This window comes from Parus major, chromosome Z, assembly GCF_001522545.3.
Source record: "Parus major isolate Abel chromosome Z, Parus_major1.1, whole genome shotgun sequence".
Lineage (NCBI taxonomy): Eukaryota > Metazoa > Chordata > Aves > Passeriformes > Paridae > Parus > Parus major.
This window is the reverse complement of record NC_031799.1, coordinates 24741017-24759130: the sequence shown is the minus strand read 5'-3', so window position 1 is coordinate 24759130 and position 18114 is coordinate 24741017. Positions and strand designations below refer to the sequence as shown.

The window sequence follows — 18114 nt, the reverse complement described above, 5'->3', positions numbered from 1 at the left end:
TCGCTGTAAGGAAAATTTAGAGTTGTTACAAGTCAAAACATATTTACTAGCTTTTTAAATTGTAAGGAAATACAGTGAACCTTCTTGGAAAACAACAAAGAGCTTCATCCCAACACTGTATAGTTGCATACATTATTTATGTTTACCAAATTGAAGATTGGCCACAGGATGTTTTTATGTAACATAACTTCTGTATGGTAGCAGATGTCTAACATTCACTTCTGTACTTTCAAGAAGCTGCTGCTTTAGTTGGTGACACACAGAATGATATTTTATTGGAATGTTTTCCTGCTCAAGTTGTATGCCTTTCTGAAAGAATATTCATAATAAAATAAAAATAAATAATTAAATAAATTAAGTAAGAATGCTAGCCTTTTAGAGTTCTCACTTGTGTTAAAAAAACTGTGTTTCTGTATTTGGTAGCACACAGTGGATTGTTCACTTCATGCAGTGACACATGTATTTTTAGTGCAGAGACAAGCTGATAATAATCTTATTGACAAAGCTAGGCCAGTAAATCTTCAATAACTCCATAATTTTTTCTCTTTCCTTAATGTTTATTTGAAGTAGTGTCTCTGGTGTGGGGGGCTGGTTTTGGTTTTGTTTCATTTTGGATAGGTTTTCTTAAAGCTGCTGTTGAAACACTGGATAGACAAGCTGAAAAGTTTCCATTATGTCATGATGTGTGTTTTGACCACAAGCAGCTAAAACTATTCATCCTCTATATTTGCTTTTAGTTTTCCATGTCTTTCTGTATCTTTTTCTATGCAGTGAACAGCTTAGGGTACAGGGTAATGTTTTCATTGTACTGGCACAGCAGCACCAAAATCTATGGGTGCAGCTACTGTGTACATTAAGGACAGTGGTCTTTTTAACTTAATTAATTAGCTTTTGTTGTGGTGTTTTCTATTTTAGCTAGTATAAAATAAACTTTTCTGCTAATGCTTTTCTTTTTAGTGTGGGCTTCTGTGTATCCAATGAATTTTATGGCAATATTTAAAATTTTGTACTTGACAGTGGAAGAGCTGAATCCTCATGGATGATTCTGTGTTCAGTCAAAAAAAGATAAAAGTTATTTAAGTATTACCTTTTTGGAAGCATATTTTACATGAATTTGAGGACTTCAATACAGCTTTATGTTTAAACAGAAATGGCATTTTAAGTAGGACATTTTGGGGTAGTCTTTTTTCATTATTTCCAAGGTACTAACCTGTTTTATTGTCCTTTAGTGCCTTTGCTACTCTAGAAGAGGAGGCTTGTACAGAGCTTGTTCCTTATCTTGCATATATACTTGACACTTTGGTCTTCGCATTTAGTAAATACCAGCATAAAAACCTGCTCATTCTTTATGATGCTATAGGAACCCTAGCAGATTCTGTAGGACATCATCTAAATAAACCAGTGAGTATACCTGATGTTCTGTAGGACTTGCCATATTTGAAAAACTTTTTCAGTGTTTTTTGTACTACGCTTTACGTTATAAACCAGAAATGCTGATATTTCTGTGTACCTTGTATTAGTGCTACATGCTTATAGATGAAATACATAGACTGCACATAATTTTCCCACTACACAAATGTTTGCCATTTTGAGTAAACAAGCAAAAGTGTGTGGTGTGTTGTGAAATGTGCTGTTCATCATGGTCTTCATGCTTCAATTTTTTTAGCTCAGAGAAGATACCAGTGTAGATACCCCTTTGGATAAAGCACAGATAACACAGGCAAATGTGGTGGGGTTTTTTACATGTAGTGTACATGTATTAATTAGTAGATGTACTTGTCATATGTTTGCATCTTATGACAGTTATTGAAACTTGTTTTATTTCTCTGTAGCGCTTCAAATGACATAGATGCCCTAGAAAAAAACATTTTTAGTTTTTTCCATGGGCATTATTTGCCCTCTGGACCCCACACCATCAAAGGACCTGTTTTTCAGTCTCTGTCTGAGCCTGGCTATCCTGACATTTGACAGTACCAGGAGGAAGCTAAATGGCAGCTCCTCATCAGTGTGGGACTTTCTTTAGTTGGTTAGAATTTTGTACCTTTGGACATAGAAAAATCTCTTGGCTCTTTGGGTACCTTCTGTGAGCATTCTAGAGGTGTCTTGCTTAATGTCTTTATGACTGTGGCTGCGCAGTGCCAAGGAAGCCAGCTTTATATAGGAGGGTTAAGTGCCTCCTTCTGGAGGGATAGAAAATTACTTTCTTCATGGTTAGTTTGAGGAAGAAATTTCAGAACTTGTGGTCATGGAGATAGGGTTGTAGCATCTGGGCAGTAGAAGATGGTTGAGAAAAGCAGGTGGCAGATGTGGAGCCACAATGTAAATATAAAAATGCTTTCTGTATGCCTTGTGGCAGTCAGATAGATAACCCAGGCAGCTATACTGAAACCACACCTGCAGGAGGAAATTCCCTCTGTAAAGGTACTTTATGTGCATTAGGAAAAAAAATCAAACACAAATTTTGAATTCTAGTACTAAAATATTTCTATGAATTGCAGCAATTAATTTAATTACAGTACACCTGTTTGTTCCTTTTTTGGAAAAAGTAGAATATATCTCAGTTATTTTTTAACTTCAAAATAAAGTGGTATGCAGTAAAGTGTTCTAGCAGCTGATGCATTTTCATCCTAAACAGGAATATATTCAGATGCTAATGCCTCCATTAATCCAGAAGTGGAACATGCTGAAGGATGAAGATAAAGATCTTTTCCCTTTATTAGAGGTAAATATTAAAATGTGATATTTTTTATCAGCTTACTTTAGAAATTATGTTTTTTACTGAAGGTGTTCAACCTAGGAAATATGACTATAAAAACAATATAGTTTAGCTATTTTCCATTGGAGAAAAATTATTCTGACTGTTGTAAGAAAATTTTATGACTGAATTAATGTCCTTAGGTTTAGCAGAAATTCTTTAGATTTTTTTCTGCCATTTTTGGTTTTGTTTGATAGGATTATTTTAGGAAAAAAAGGGTTCTATCCTCCTTTTATTCTTGTCTTCTCTCTCCTTGCTCTCCCTTCATCCCTCCATTAAAACTATTGTCAGACAAGCTGAAGGTATGAACCAGGCCATGTAGTCTAATGCTCTGTACTTGCTGAGTGTGAAGCACCTCTAGAGGAAAACACCTCTAGAAAAATTAGTTTTGTAACTCTTAGGTTATATAAGGGCTTGTTCATGGCCAAGATACTGCAGCTTAGTGTAAGTGCTGTCTGAATTATTGTAACTGGTTTTGTATGCATTTTCTTGGCTACCTCTATGAAGATGCTGTTGCTGAGAAATTTTCTCAACTGTTTTACACAGGAGTGAGTAACAACTTGCTGATAGTTGCCTTGGCTCAGCTAAATTGGTACTGCCTTTCTATGTTTGTATTTACTTAACCAGTTACATGTTGGTGTACTTAAAATCCTAATATCTTCCAAATTGCCTCTCCCAAGTAAAAGACTCTTCAGAGATGTGAGGACAAGTAGTGACTGCTTTCTTTCTCCTCTTTTTTTTTAAATTCCAGTGCCTGTCGTCAGTTGCTACTGCCTTGCAATCTGGCTTTCTTCCATACTGTGAACCTGTGTACCAGCGTTGTGTAAATCTGGTGCAGAAGACACTTGCACAAGCCATGGTATTTTGCTATAACTATTCCAAAGTTACTTCACTAAACCAAAGTGTTAACTATGGAAAATTAGAGGTGTGGGGGGAAATTAAATAGCTAAATGAAGGTGCAGCTCTGCAACTTTTTTATGTATATTCCTGAGAAAATCTGGTGTAATTTTGAAAATGTGTACTTATTTGTTGCAGTTGCATAATGCTCAGCCAGACCAATATGAGGCTCCAGATAAAGATTTTATGATTGTGGCTCTTGATTTACTCAGTGGTTTAGCTGAAGGACTTGGAGGCAACATTGAACAGCTAGTGGCTCGCAGCAATATCCTGACACTAATGTATCAATGCATGCAGGTGAGATGAGTAAGCTATTTGATCCACACATTATTTTTATTCAGAAAATCAGAAACTCTTCTAGAATTGTAATTTTTTTCTTCCTCTCTTTAGGACAAAATGCCTGAGGTACGGCAGAGTTCTTTTGCATTGTTAGGTGACCTGACAAAGGCATGTTTTCAGCATGTCAAACCGTGCATCGGTAGGTTTCTTTTACTCATTTAATAACTTGTTTTGCAAATGTCTGAGAGGTTGTATTAGCCATTGTTATGCTCTCTGTTCTGTGGGTTGCCTTTTTATGGTATTGTACATTTTCCTTTAGTAGCAAGAATCTGTAGTCTTTTGTCCCTTGAATTGTATGTTAAGAAAACATGCTCCTATTTTTGTGGACAGTGCAAAAGTTAATTTTTCTTTATTTTTATAGCTCATTTTGTTGTGCTAGAATTTATTGTTAAGTGAAAATAGATATAATACATAAATCAAAAAAGGTCTAGAGAATAGCTTTTACTTGGTTTTCTGTTTTGTTTTTTATTTGTCTGGGAAGTAGCATCAGTGATACACTTCCACAATATTTGCTCTTTTTTCCCACAGACACTTTTGAGATACACTTGCCAAATTAATGCTTGGATAGGCTTGGAATTTAAAATTAATATGGCAGATGTTATAATGACCTTTTTGACTCACTTTTCTTAAAATTTAATTAAAGATGTGATTGTCTTCTAGTCTTTTTTTTTTAAAGGTAGCTGAATATATGGTTATTCAGTTGATTTGGGGTATGTTCAATCATATGATAAAACCAATAGTACTTGCAGCTGTGGTTTTTTCCTTCTCCTCCTCTCACCTAAGCAAGGGAAGGAGAGAAGAAGATTTCTACATGAAAGTTACATGAAGATAAACCCTGTTAGGAAGGTTTGAAAAGCATAATTTGAAAATATTTGCATTTATCTGCTTAGGTTCTAAATTCCTTAGGTTAATCTGATATAATACTGAGCTGGAATATAGCTCTTGTTAATTCAAATGTAACACTTTCCAAGTATTTAAATAAGCTTACATTTTCTTTTTCTTAAGTATCCCTTTTTTCCCCCCCTTACAATCCTAAAGTAATGGGACAAGATGGTTGTATTGTGTGATGAGATTTTAAAATATTATTCTTTCTAGCTGATTTCATGCCAATTTTGGGAACCAACCTAAATCCTGAATTCATTTCTGTGTGTAACAATGCCACCTGGGCAATTGGAGAAATCTCTATCCAGATGGGTAAGATTTAATTTTTTCTTTAAATTTCTGCACATTTAGAATTATTTGTCTGGGTATTTTGGGTGATTTTTAAAGTGTTAGCTTTATGTTAACATTTAAATAACATTTGTGATCCTTGTCCTTGTTAGTAAGTTAAGTGTGCGTGTTCTGTTTACATTATGTATATTAATGGTCATTTTCTTCTGATTCTTTTTTTTTAATTGCTGTTTCAGGTATAGAAATGCAGCCTTATATTCCAATGGTCTTGCACCAGCTTGTAGAAATAATAAACAGACCCAACACACCAAAGACGTTGTTAGAGAACACAGGTACCCAAAAAATAACCTGTACATGGTGAAGGGAATTAGAAGAATTTTTTTTTAATAATTATTTTTTGAATTTGCATAGGGGAACCACACCAGAACTGATTTTTTTATGTACTTGGCTTTTATAAGCAAAAGCAACTCTGTTTTGCACAAGCTCTTACAAGTCTCAGTCTTGCAGCAAATCATATATCTAGATTCTAATTGCTTTCTCTTTTTATAACATTTGTTATATCTGTTTATCATCTGTTTAATAATGCTTCTGGTTTTATTTGTGTATTAAATATGACAAATGTATGCAGTAACACTTAGGACTTACTTTCTCACTGATTTTGATGTGTGCGTGTCCTTACACGTGTACTGTATATATATGTCTACTGTTGAAAAAAAATGTAATTGGCATATATAAAACAATGAATTGAATTTATGAAAAAGTACATTCTTTTAAAGACAAACTTAAAATATCACACACAAAAATCTAGATCTGTGATGGCAGTTTTACCACAATGTAACTGAAATTATGTTTAATTTCTGTTACCTGGTCGTGTAATAACAAATTCTGGAAAACAATTCTAATAATGGGATTCATATGTTATGTTCTGGCTTTGCATTCCAAATTGGGAGTGATTACCAAATGCCTTACTGAATTGGTATTTCTGAGGCTTGTTTCTTTTGCATTTATAGAGGGCATGTTCTGGTATGAAAAGCACCTTCCATACTAGAGCAAAAATATATAGATGATATGAGTTTATTGTTTTATAGGTGATGGGTTTATTATTTACTATTTTTCTAATTGAGGAATTTTTTTCTCTTCTGTTTGAAAATAGTCTTGTAAGAAAATGACAGTTTCATTGCTATATCTGACATGATTGAATATGATGCAAATACAATGGTACACGTATACTTTCTGAGTAAAGCAAGAGATAATTTGGAGAGAGTTTTTTTGCAAAGTATATTTTTCCTTCAGCATTTTCTAAACTTAAAAGTTGCACTTTCTCTGCCCCTCTATCCTATTTAGTATGGAAGGTGAACTTGAAGGAAAATTTACTTAGTTTTACAGCATATTATAGGTGCTACTTTTTGAAAAGAAAATTTTGAATCTAATACCTAGTTGTGAAATATACCGTGGAATAGTGTTACAGTATAATACTATAACAATCTAATTTTTCCTTGTTCCTGCCCTGACTCCCCTCCTCTGCACTGATAGTTGTGTAATACCTGTAACTGAGAGGCATCCAATAGTTAAATGTATGCTTCCATTATTGTTAAGAGAATTTTTGGAAGCATCTGAACACAGACTTTTTTTTTTTTTTTTTTTTTTTTTTTTTTTTTTTTAAATGTGGATGGATAACTGCAAATAAATGTTGAGTGTGGTGTACTTACTATAAGTTTGTTGTGGGATATTTTGTTGTGTACCACTAGTATGTGCAAGAATATTACTGGTTTTGCAGTAGCTTGCTGTGTAATTAATTATGAAAACAGTTGTGAAAACAACTTTGACACAAAACTTTGACAGAGATTTCTATTCCCTGTTCAGGCTGTTGCTGTAAGAATTTACAGATTAAACTTAGAATTGTATTTTTATTTGACTTCAGTGAAGTTTTGTAAAATACTAAAAAAATTTATACACTGTATGTGGAAATTGAATAACATCACTACATTAACAGTGAGTTGCATCACATGGAATTAATGTTTCAGACTGCTAGTATATCCTACACCAAACTTTTATTTGAGAAAGCATCATCTGCTTTATTGCATGTTTCATGAAACTGTTCACAAATGCCTGTTAATTAGAGTGTTGCATAGTATGTCCCTTGAACATAGGTTTCCTTTTTCTGCTTCATACAAATCTGCTGGATTTTAGTATTATTCATGTATTTTGCTTCAAGTAATTCTGATACATTATTCCCCACCCTCTCCTTTTTCTAAAGATTAATCTTTTGTGAGTTGAGCAAACACCATTAAAACACATTTGCATAATGATACTTTCTTTGATCTATCCCTTAGAAGAAAGAAAAAAAATACCTAATCATGTGGTAAAACTATTTTGCTTTTCACTTTTTTTCGTGTCCTTATGCTTTGGTATCAGAAGTCAGATTCTTGTATGTCTTATATGGAAAACTTTTGTGAGCAGGAGAAAAACAAGGATTAAGGAATTAATGTTCTGCAGTCAGTTGCTTTGAGTTAGCAACCATTTTTAATTAAATTCTCTGTGAGATTATGAAAAAAAAAAAAATTTTTTACTCTTTGAGAAGTGTTCCGTCTATTTAGGATTTTTCAGACAGACCACAATATATTCTATGTAAAAGTATTTGGAAATGTATTTTTATTGATATATTAGGTCCATAAAAACCTTGAATTCTAAATATTGGATAAAGTAAAACATTCAGAATACTTGATACTAAAACTGAAAATTATTAACTTCCTTTTTAAAAAATATCCATTAATAGTACATTTCAGTAAAAACGTTGAATGTGTAGAGGTAAATTTACTGCAAATGATTACTCTAAAGAGGGACAGAATCATAGCTTACATCAGAACGCCTTTGGATTTAAAATTGTGTTTTTGGTGTTCTCTCATACTTCTTTAATTTTTCTTTTACCTTGGAGAGTATACCATATATGTTGCTGCCTCTTATTTAGGGGGTGGTAATAAACAGCACTGGTGAAATCTTATGTTTATTATCATACACAGATTCTGTTGGTTTCTGTTTCTGAGTTATTTGTTGTTTTTTCTTTATTTTTTCTCCTTCCCCCTCATTTGCTCATGTCTTGGTTGGCGTTTGGTGGTGTATAACCGTGATTGCGTTACCTTAGCAATAACAATTGGTCGTCTTGGTTACGTTTGTCCTCAAGAGGTGGCCCCCATGCTACAGCAGTTTATAAGACCCTGGTGTGTATTATTCAATCTTTTTTTTTTTAATTCATTTTTCTTCACTCTCTTTCTTTCTTTCTTTCTTTCTTCTCTCTATCTCACTTTTAGATATATTTTCAGTTGGTTACAAAATCTCAATCCTTAATCATTGCCAACCATGTGACTAATCTTGTCCTATCAGGTTTGTGAGTTTTTAGTAGCGCCGTCATGTATTCTTTATGTTGTGGCTAACGACTAATTTATGCATGGGAGAAGATTGTCACATGCTTGCTGTGTTAAAGCTTGACTATGAAAGAGCATTTTAAAATCCACCAGAATGATAATACAATGCATGCAAATATTGTAAAATTTAAACTGTGCATTACCTAAAATTCAGTCTGAGGCTTGAAATGCTGTTAAGGAATATATGTTTATAGATTCGTAACATATAAAATAGCTTGCTTGCTGCTGTTAAAGTTCAATAACTGTTCTGTAAGTGGTATCTGACATAATTCATACTGTGACAGTATTTTCTGTTCCGCTTCTAATAATGATAGTTTATATAAGTATTTCAGATATATGTTTCTTTTGTATTTAATGGAATAGAGGTCACACTTTCTGACTACAGTGTAACAAAAAAAACAGATTCTGGAGGTGATGCCTAATGGGATTATGCTAGTAAACACTGTGTGCAACAAGTATTTTTCTAAGTGTTCAAAATTGTGTTTCAGATTGTCTTATCAGTGTGACTTATTCCATCAGATACTGTCATCTAGTTTTGACTTGATTGAAGAAAAGTAATAGAGTTATCTAAGTTTTCCTTTCCAATTCATTAGGTGTACCTCTTTGCGAAACATAAGAGACAATGAGGAAAAGGATTCAGCATTCCGTGGGATATGTACCATGATTACGGTCAACCCCAGTGGAGTAGTCCAAGTAAGATACATTAATAGATGCTAATTTTTCTTAACGCATGTGAAACCTAGTGAAAGCTATGTGTGGAATATGAAAAAGTTTACCTTGAAGAGATTCCCTGCAGTACATGATGTAGCTTTATTTTAAGGTCAAGGAGCCCAAAATGTTTATATTGTAGTTGATCCATATCAAGATGATTCAGTGTTTGTCATCTAAAAAGAAAAGGGGAGAATTATTGTTAAAATCAGTTTTTGTCTTTTACTGGCAATGACTGTGTAAACAATGAACTTCAATTATAATAACTGTATTTTGAGACTTCTGACAGGTTGTGGTCAGGATCTGTATGCAAATATAAGGTAAAAATTGATATTCTTAAACCCATTTTCCAGATGTAATCTAGGTTTTCAAAACAAGAAACAGAACAAGTAACCACCCCTTTGTTCTTAACACTTGAGTAGGAAAGATTCTGTTTCAGCTTAGGGTAATTTTTTCAAATAGTCAATGGAACAATGAACAAGAATCTCTTTAAGATAAATGGTACAACTGAAGAATAGAATATGACTTGATCTTTAGTCTCCACACCTCTAGAGTAAAGCTGTATCAATGTAATATTTCCTAAGAGGAAAATAAAACAAATCTTTCCCTTTCCTCTTTTTTGAATTCTTCACAAAAATTTAATGTTTACCTTGCTTTGAAATTTTCAGTTATTTTCATTTAGTCTTATTCTGTACTTTACATTTCAGTCTTCTACTGTCTGTTCATTCATGTAGGTTACAGATAGGGGTTAAATAAGGACTCCTTTCATTAACTCACCTCTCCTCTCTAATCATCATACCCAGCTCCTATTATGTGCACTAGCAGCATTATTTTTGAAGACTGGTGTTCTGTTGGTGTAGGAGGAGGTAAAGCATAGCAGCAGATGTCTGGAGTAGAGGGATTTTGAGGTGGCTTTAGTTTTGAACCTGTATGATAAATGTTTTCTATGTCCCAGAAAAAAACTACTTAAAGAAATAAAACAGCTTTTTTTCCCTAAATGGAAATGTGTGAGAGATGCATTTGTTGCTTGTGACTAAAGTAAGTAGATCTTGCATTTGTACGTGTATTGAAAGAATTAAAATTATACTAGTATGGTGCAGAGGGGAGAGTTAGGGTTGGATACACTGTAGTTTAGTTTAAGACACTCAGCAATTTCATACAATAATACATATTATTTCATACAAATACAATAATTTACCATTGTCTGAATTAACTGGAAAATAAATACATAAAGGCAAAAGCAGTTGTGAATTAGGATCAAAGACCATCTGTGATGTTCACAGAATGAACATCAAGTGTTGTTTTCAGATGTATAAATTGAGGTTTCTAACCTATATGATTATTTAATCTTGTAGGACTTTATTTTTTTTTGTGATGCTGTTGCATCGTGGATTAGCCCAAAAGATGATCTTCGAGACATGTTCTGTAAGGTAAGGTTGCCAAGATAACAGTATATTCTAGTGGTGGTTGTTTTACATCCTCTCGTTTCTTTCTTTCTGTTTCACTGCTAGCGCTTACTCTGTGGTCATGGAGGTTTCTCTGCCGTCCATGGTTCGTGCAAGGTCATAAAATGTCAGAAAAAGCAACATGAATATCCTGACTTCATTTTACAACCTATATCTTCTTATATGCATTTGGATTATTCCAAACTCTTGTAAGTAGTTGCAAGGTTCACTTGAGGTGTTTTTGAAGGGATAATGATCCTCAAACAGCTTTTCATAATGTCCAGCCTACTGTGTTTTTCCTGCATTTGGAAGAACAACGGAGTTTATACTACATGTAAGACTTTTTTTTTTCAGAAAACAAGATTTGTATAGTTGAAGGCTATTCTTTTCCACAAAGTTGGCTACTTTAGTTTGGAGACATACAAAAGTTTCAGATTAAAAATATCCCAGTGGTATTTTACTTGTTTCTCCTGACTCCTGCTGAAAATAAGAGATTGCTTAATTCTGAGAATACCTCTTGGTTGAGTAAATTTCAAGAAACTAACATGCCCCAAGAATACATCCCTAGACAAAGTATCAGTAGAATTTAAACAAAAGTTTAAATTTTTATTTATTTAACTTTTATTTAAAAGTCTGAATTTCGAAATTGAAAAGTTTTTACCTTTTATTAAGTAGTAAAAACCAAAAGGCTGCACCCAGAACGCCATACATTGTATTTTGATACTAGTGTCTTAAATGAAAAAACGAGGGAGAAATGGTTCACCTCACAAGTTCTAAAGTGAAATCCCCATTTTTAGGAAGTTCTGTGTCAGAAATAAGGTTCATGATATTTATCAAGCAAAAATACGGCATATTCTTTAGTACTTATTAGGATCCTGAATTGGTATTGGCACTTACTCTTCCATTAGTGATATGTGTGGGGATCAGATCAGAAGCTAGAACTTTTCTATCCCATCTTTAAGAGCCAAGACAGAAATCTCACTGTCCTAGTGCCCTAGTTAACCTCAGGTAACTGGTGTGCTTCCAAGGAGCATTAGATCTGGAGAAGGCACGGCTATGAGTATTCTAATATCAGCAGAATGAAACAGCAATTACAACTTAAAAAGGAGGGCCTTGATTGAGTCTGTGATGATTGTCCAAAGCAATCTCACTGCATGTTTTTACACCGGTCCTTCAGCATGTTAAACCTCTCTTTTTCAGATTCTTTCCAAGTTACTCGTTTAGGATACAGTGCATTCAAACTGAACAGAGTGGTTCTTGGTCACTTGGCATAAGGACATCCTTGCTTTCTTAAGAAATTTTGAAATGGTTTTGTGGGTTTTGCCTTGCAGAAAAAGAGACAAACCTTTCTTTAGTGCTTACATGAAGGGTTTTTAGACTACTTCTTCATGAATATGTGATTGCTGTAGTCCAGTTAGATGTTTTTCCAACAGTAATTACGACTTTCAGGAACAAGGGAAAGAAAGTGGATTTGTCCAGGTTTTGGTTACTTTTTTTAATAATTTTCTCCTTAGTACTAGAACTGGAAGAGAAAATACTTCTAAGAGCAGGGATAGATGAGCTGCCAGTGTTAAAATCTGACTCATAACCTTTTGTGATACCTGAGCATTCTTAGATTTTCAGTAGTTTCTTAGCAGCTGGTTAATGTGACTCTTTGGGTTTAGGAAAGAGCCTGCTTGTGGGAGGGAGAAAAGTAGCAAGTTAACTGGTACATGTAATGTCATTACCACTTCATCTGTTTAAAAACTGCTTGGCAGTCTTGTGTGGAGAGTGAACTTGTTACCATGAGCTTGAATTTTGATGTTGCCTTTTATTTGAGGATGTCTTCATGACACACTGTTTCAGAATTCAGTTACATTGAGTGTAAAAAGGGAAAACCAAACTTCAGATTTTTTGGTATAATTTTCTATGAAGGACAGTAATATTGTCTGCTTTTGTAATTTCTGATGTTTGTCTTGTATTTGCTGTTTTAAGAAATAACCTACTAAGATTTTTTCTGATAGTTTAATTTCATGTTTAGTTTGTTTATTACATCAGAAGATTCAGACTGAAATCTGTAGATTATTTGTTTTCATCTTTCACTGGCTTTTGATTGCCATTGACTGCAGATCCCTGTTCTTTCAAAACAAGATTTTAAGAGCTCCGTTTCTAGTGAAGTTGTCTTACAGGTTCTGTGCAGAAAACAGAGTTCTCAAAGATTTTATATTTGTGCTAGAAATTGACAGGTATTCATTCTATCTAAAACTGGCTGCCATTTAACTCAACTTCCCAGAATATACTTCACATTTCTTAAAAAATAAATGTGTCACAGTAGTCTTAAAATACATTAACTGGGTGCATGGATGGATGGATGGATGGATGAAAAATGAATTGAAAAAAAATAAATAAACGTTCTGAAATGGCTTAACATTACATTTTAAGTTACCTATTAAAAATATATAAATACATATATATACACTAATTTCTGTGGGTAGCTATATTCTTTATGTTACCTTTAAAGAAACACATTAAGAAAGACCTTGTTCTACTTCCTTTGCTTCTTTGTAGCATTTCAGTATGATACTGTAGAATTCAAATTGCCAGATGCACAACTCGGCAGTTCGTGGCTTACTGCATATGAGGCTGGTAAAGAGTGTACCCTCTGGTTTTTGCTTATTTTGACTTACCCTTTCTCATTTTTAGATTCTTCATGGATTTAAAAATCAAGTTGGGGATGAGAATTGGAGGCGTTTCTCTGACCAGTTTCCTCTTCCCTTAAAAGAGCGCCTTGCAGCTTACTATGGAGTTTAACCTCATGCACTGTAGCTGCAGTCCCATAATTAGAGGTAAGCACATGAGTCTTGCTTGCCAAAGAGAGCTGGGACTTCCTCCCTGTTTGCATCATATGAAACATAATTAATTAATCAGTCTAGAATTGCTGACCTACACTGGAGGAGCTTCCTGTATGAAGGAAAGAAAGAAGGGATGATAGTGTACCTAAATGGTGACTGTAGCAAAAGCATTTGTCTGATTTTTTTTATTGTTACAGAGAGAGAGAGAAAGAAAAACTGAGTCTGTGATACACACATTAGTTTATCAAGGAAGTTGAAAGTGTAGGTATAACATAGTGCTTGTTCAAGTTTAATAGACAGAGTGATGAATATGATCCTCAAGTCATCGTACTAAAGACGCAGGCTACCTTACATATTATGAATTAATAGATGGCAGATGTGGTCTAAGTGGGAATGCTCTTCTAGGATAAAAGAGCAGGTTTGTTAACACAGTAGCTATGAGAAGTCTAATGGCCTAACTACATAATAAATTATCTTTCCTCTGAATAAAGAATGCTATGTTAGTAACTAGAGTAACAGTAGTAATTTTAAAGCTTGATGTTTGGGGAAGACTGATATATTTATTATTGCCATGTTCCATTTTGTGTGTCAACTCAGAATTGTTAGACACTTCTATGTGGAGAATGATTCAGCTTTGACCAAGAAGAGTGAAAATGCATTCCAGACTAGCTCTGTTATTACACCACCTTGCTTTTTATGCCACGTGTATGCTGTATAGAGCAAATTTCCCATGTGTGATACTGTGAAGAGATTATTATATTACCCAAAAAAGAGGGTGAATTAGTTTATTCTTTTAGTTTTTATACAAATTTGATAATTCTAGTAGAATTTTTATACTGAAATTATGAGAGTGTGTCATGCTGTTCTGTTTAGTGTTGGAACAGACAGCTATTTAAAAGTTAGCCTAAGATTTTTTCGAAGTCAGTGTCACAAAACATCCTATTTGCATTACATGTTTGATCAGAACAATAGATTAAAAATAAAACAGCTACATACTTATCAAAGAGGGCATTTCAGTTCTGACATAAGGGTTTCCTGATGAAAATGAAACCAAAGTGAAAAAATCTGCCATTGTTCTTAGTTTCAACTGCAGAGAAGCTATGGCTATCTTATTTAAACCACTCAAAAGGGAAGTTGCTAGGTCAGTTGCATATATGTTTAATATTCTTTCTCAATGTCATAACTGCCTCATAATTTTGTGTTAAAAATGGAAAAACTGGTTAGAATACATAGGGCTGCTTTTATCTTCAGTTTGAGTTTAGCACAATAGTGGAACTGTCAATGTAGCTTCAAAGCATTTATTGTTTCATGAATAATAATTTATCTGATACACATAAGTTGGTTTCTTAACAGACTTATAAGGGAACATTAGGCATAAATCCATTTTTAAGTTAGAGGTTGGCACTTAGTGCTTGAAAAAGACTCTTTGTTTATGTACCTATCTGCCAGAGGTTCAAGGTAAGATTTAATTACACTGTTATGTTTTCCTTTTACAGGTCCTTCAGTCTGGGAGACTATGAGGGAGCCTCTGCACCCAGGGAAAATGTTACCCTTTACTGGGGGGAAGGGTAAACCAGTAGGGAATACAGTACAATCCCAACCCTACTGGGAGGGGCGGGAGGGAGGTGTTGCCGTCACTGTATTAAGTCGATGTTGGGAAATGTTTTAACATCTGGAGCCTTTGTGGGTGGAAATCTGTCTCCTATTACACCTCTGCACTGGATGTGAAGAAGAAAAAAAAAAGAATCTAGTCACAAAACAGCACATTCTGGAATATTGTGGGGATTTATACCAAAATAAGAAACCATATAATTGAACTATAGGGATACGTAAAGAGGAAAAATATTTTGCGCACAATAAAGGAAACCTAAGAATGGGGGTCACAAACAGTAAAAGGCTTTCTTTTTTGTTTTCTGTTTTTTTAAGTAAGGGTTTTCTACATTATTTCATCCTGCTTGATGGGATTCCTAGGTATTTGCATGTTAATGAAGAACTACACAAACAAAGTTAGTACAGTTAAAATGCAGCTTGTGTCTGTATTAGGAACAGGCACTTGTGGTGTACAGCATAGAAACCCCATCGTAAAATAATAAAGGTTAACTTGGACAAAATGAAGCAACCTGCAAGCTGCCAAATAAGTCACTCCTTTCATTTTTGGGGTAAGGAGAGGGACACTGCAAAGGAAAGATTGACATCTTAATTTTTGCATTAAGAAAAACAACCAAGGTAGTGGATATGATTTTATTATTGTACTTTGTTAGTTTTGATTTCTAGAGTAAGGAATTATTCTTAACTTGCAGTTTAAGGTTCAGGCATGCATTCTGGCTCATAGTGATCAGAAGTAATTTTAATTAGTGGGAAAGTAGCATGCTTGCATCAAATAGAGTGAAATTGGTATACATTTACCTATGTTGCGCCAGTTTTGTGTTGCAGTTTACCAATTCAATATAGCCCTGCATTTAAAATTCGTTTTTAAGATTCAGTGGAATTTATTTTTATTAAGAATATAGATATAAAGTACTGTAGTTAACAATTAGGCCTTGAAATACCTTTTTAGGATCTGTTAAGAATAAGATTGATATTGTATTGTGTGTAACCTGCACAATGTGGAAAGCTGATATAGCTGTGCAAAATATTTGCCTCTGTGCTGTCAGTGTGATGTGCTTTCTGCATGGTTATATACTAGTGATTTTATCAGAATCTCTAAAATGAGTTACGTGGTAAGACCCGTTAAAGGCTGCGTAAATGTTAGTTGGCACGTAAAGACAATTGTAGAAGTTGATGACAAGATTGCTATATTTGTGTTTATTCCCACTCAACGTATTACCTTCTATGCTTTCTTTTTGTTCAAAGCATGATCTTAAAGAGATGTTTAAGTTAATGGATGTAATGCAGGGTATCTACACTGTATCGGCGCATGTTGGTGGCCCTTTGTGATGTAATTATATGCACAAGGGTGCAAGTTTAAAGCTACAGAGTGAAAGTTGGTTTGGATCCTCTTCATTTCATTTGTTTAGCTTTTCTGTTGTGTTTTTTTTTCTCTACTTACATGTATTCCTGTGAATAAATCCTTGTTAAGTTAACTCTTTACTTTTCCTTCCATGTGTATTTTCTTATGTACTGTGAATGTGAAATCGTAACTGGTACACTTGATCTTGTGTCCATCTGGAAGTGGCAAGTCTTTATTAATTTAGATTGCCTAAAGAGTATCCCATGATGATAAAGGAAAATGGAGAGATTTTTAACTCTGCTGGTCAGAGGTGAAGCCACACCTTTCCATTTTTCAATTGCTGCATTATTAATCTGCAAAACGAAATTAAGCCATAACAGCCTTTTTGTAGATTTAGTTTCTCACCTTTGCATTGCAGAATGGATACTGGATAACAGTTTTTGGTTTAATTGGTGTTTTCTGGTTTGTGGTTTTTTTTTTTTTTTCTTTTGTTTTTTTTTTTCTCCTTTGGTTGTTTTTTTTTGGGGGGGGGTATTTAGGGGGGTCTTTGGGGGTTGTGGGATTTTTTGGTTTTGTTTTTTTTTAATTTGGTTTGGGGTTTTAGGGGTATTTTTGTTGTTTTTGGTTTGGTTTGGTTTTGTTCTTGTTTGGTTTGAGTTATTTTGGGTTTTTTTTTTGTTTGGGGCTTTTTTAAGAACTTCCTCTTCTTCGCATGGTTCTGTTCTTTGACTGTTGAATGATTTAGCCATTGCACTGAAGTTTGAGCTGTGTGAGTGTGAACTTACAAATGCTGTTTAAAGAGTGTAGACTTTTTTTTTTTTCATTCAGTGCATGATCACATGCATGTTTTATGTTCCCCCCCCCCCTTTTTTTTTGGCTTTGCAAATTTTAGTGGATTATGCCTGAAGCTAGTTTGGACATGTACTGTATGAAATAGGTTTGATAATGCCAGTACATTAAGTATTTACTGAATTTGATCAAAATTGCATGTGATAACTTGCTTTCAAGTTACATTACTTTGATAGCAGACCAAAAATACTTTCTCAACTAATAACTCTGATATAAATCAGTAAAATTCAATAAAAACTTTAATTTTGAAAGGGAATATCCCAAGCCCAACGTTTAGCAAGGTGGGGTATTATTTTAGACCCAAATTTGCTTTAATTTTAAGTGTTTTTGAAACATTAAGGAAGAGTTACAGAGAAATGACATTAAAAAGTTTGTAGAATAGAAAACCTACCCAAAAAATATAGTAGCATAACAACTAAAATCTGGGTTTATCTTAAATTTTAGAAAGCCCCTTTAGCCAAATAAAACCAATCCACCTCACCCTGGATTATCTTAGGATGCCACTTTTGTACATATTTGTTTTAATACATATTTGTACAGATGTGAACTGATCTGGTATGACAGCAAGGAAAATAATTTAAAATAGCAGGAATAACCAGTACAGGAATAAACAAAGTAGTCTTTTGTATCAGTAAGTTCTGTCATGGTATATTTTAAAGCAAATAAACCACATTCCTAATGCATAATATAGTGCAGAGATTTGCAGAAGCCTTTTAGTGGAATGTGAGGCAAGAGAAGTTCTGAAACA

At 34.0% G+C, this 18114-nt stretch overlaps 1 protein-coding gene across 3 annotated transcripts in view; it reads left to right on the top strand.

The window, feature by feature from the left end:
- Window positions 1-16657, top strand: part of TNPO1 (transportin 1) — a 69448-nt gene extending 52791 nt beyond the window's left edge. Inside the window, exons 15-26 of one of the 3 annotated variants that reach the window (XM_015653297.2) lie at window positions 1230-1401; window positions 2636-2722; window positions 3507-3614; window positions 3791-3949; window positions 4043-4130; window positions 5087-5185; window positions 5398-5493; window positions 8304-8379; window positions 9177-9276; window positions 10647-10721; window positions 13419-13561; window positions 15064-16657. In XM_015653297.2, coding sequence (XP_015508783.1) covers window positions 1230-1401; window positions 2636-2722; window positions 3507-3614; window positions 3791-3949; window positions 4043-4130; window positions 5087-5185; window positions 5398-5493; window positions 8304-8379; window positions 9177-9276; window positions 10647-10721; window positions 13419-13526 — 1168 coding nt within the window. In that variant the 3' untranslated portion in view covers window positions 13527-13561; window positions 15064-16657. Of the gene's footprint in view, window positions 1-1229; window positions 1402-2635; window positions 2723-3506; window positions 3615-3790; window positions 3950-4042; window positions 4131-5086; window positions 5186-5397; window positions 5494-8303; window positions 8380-8469; window positions 8543-9176; window positions 9277-10646; window positions 10722-13418; window positions 13562-15063 lie in introns of those variants that run through there. The other 2 variants (XR_004500397.1, XM_015653298.3) reach the window with 2 other exon arrangements.
- Window positions 16658-18114: the final 1457 nt, after the last annotated feature.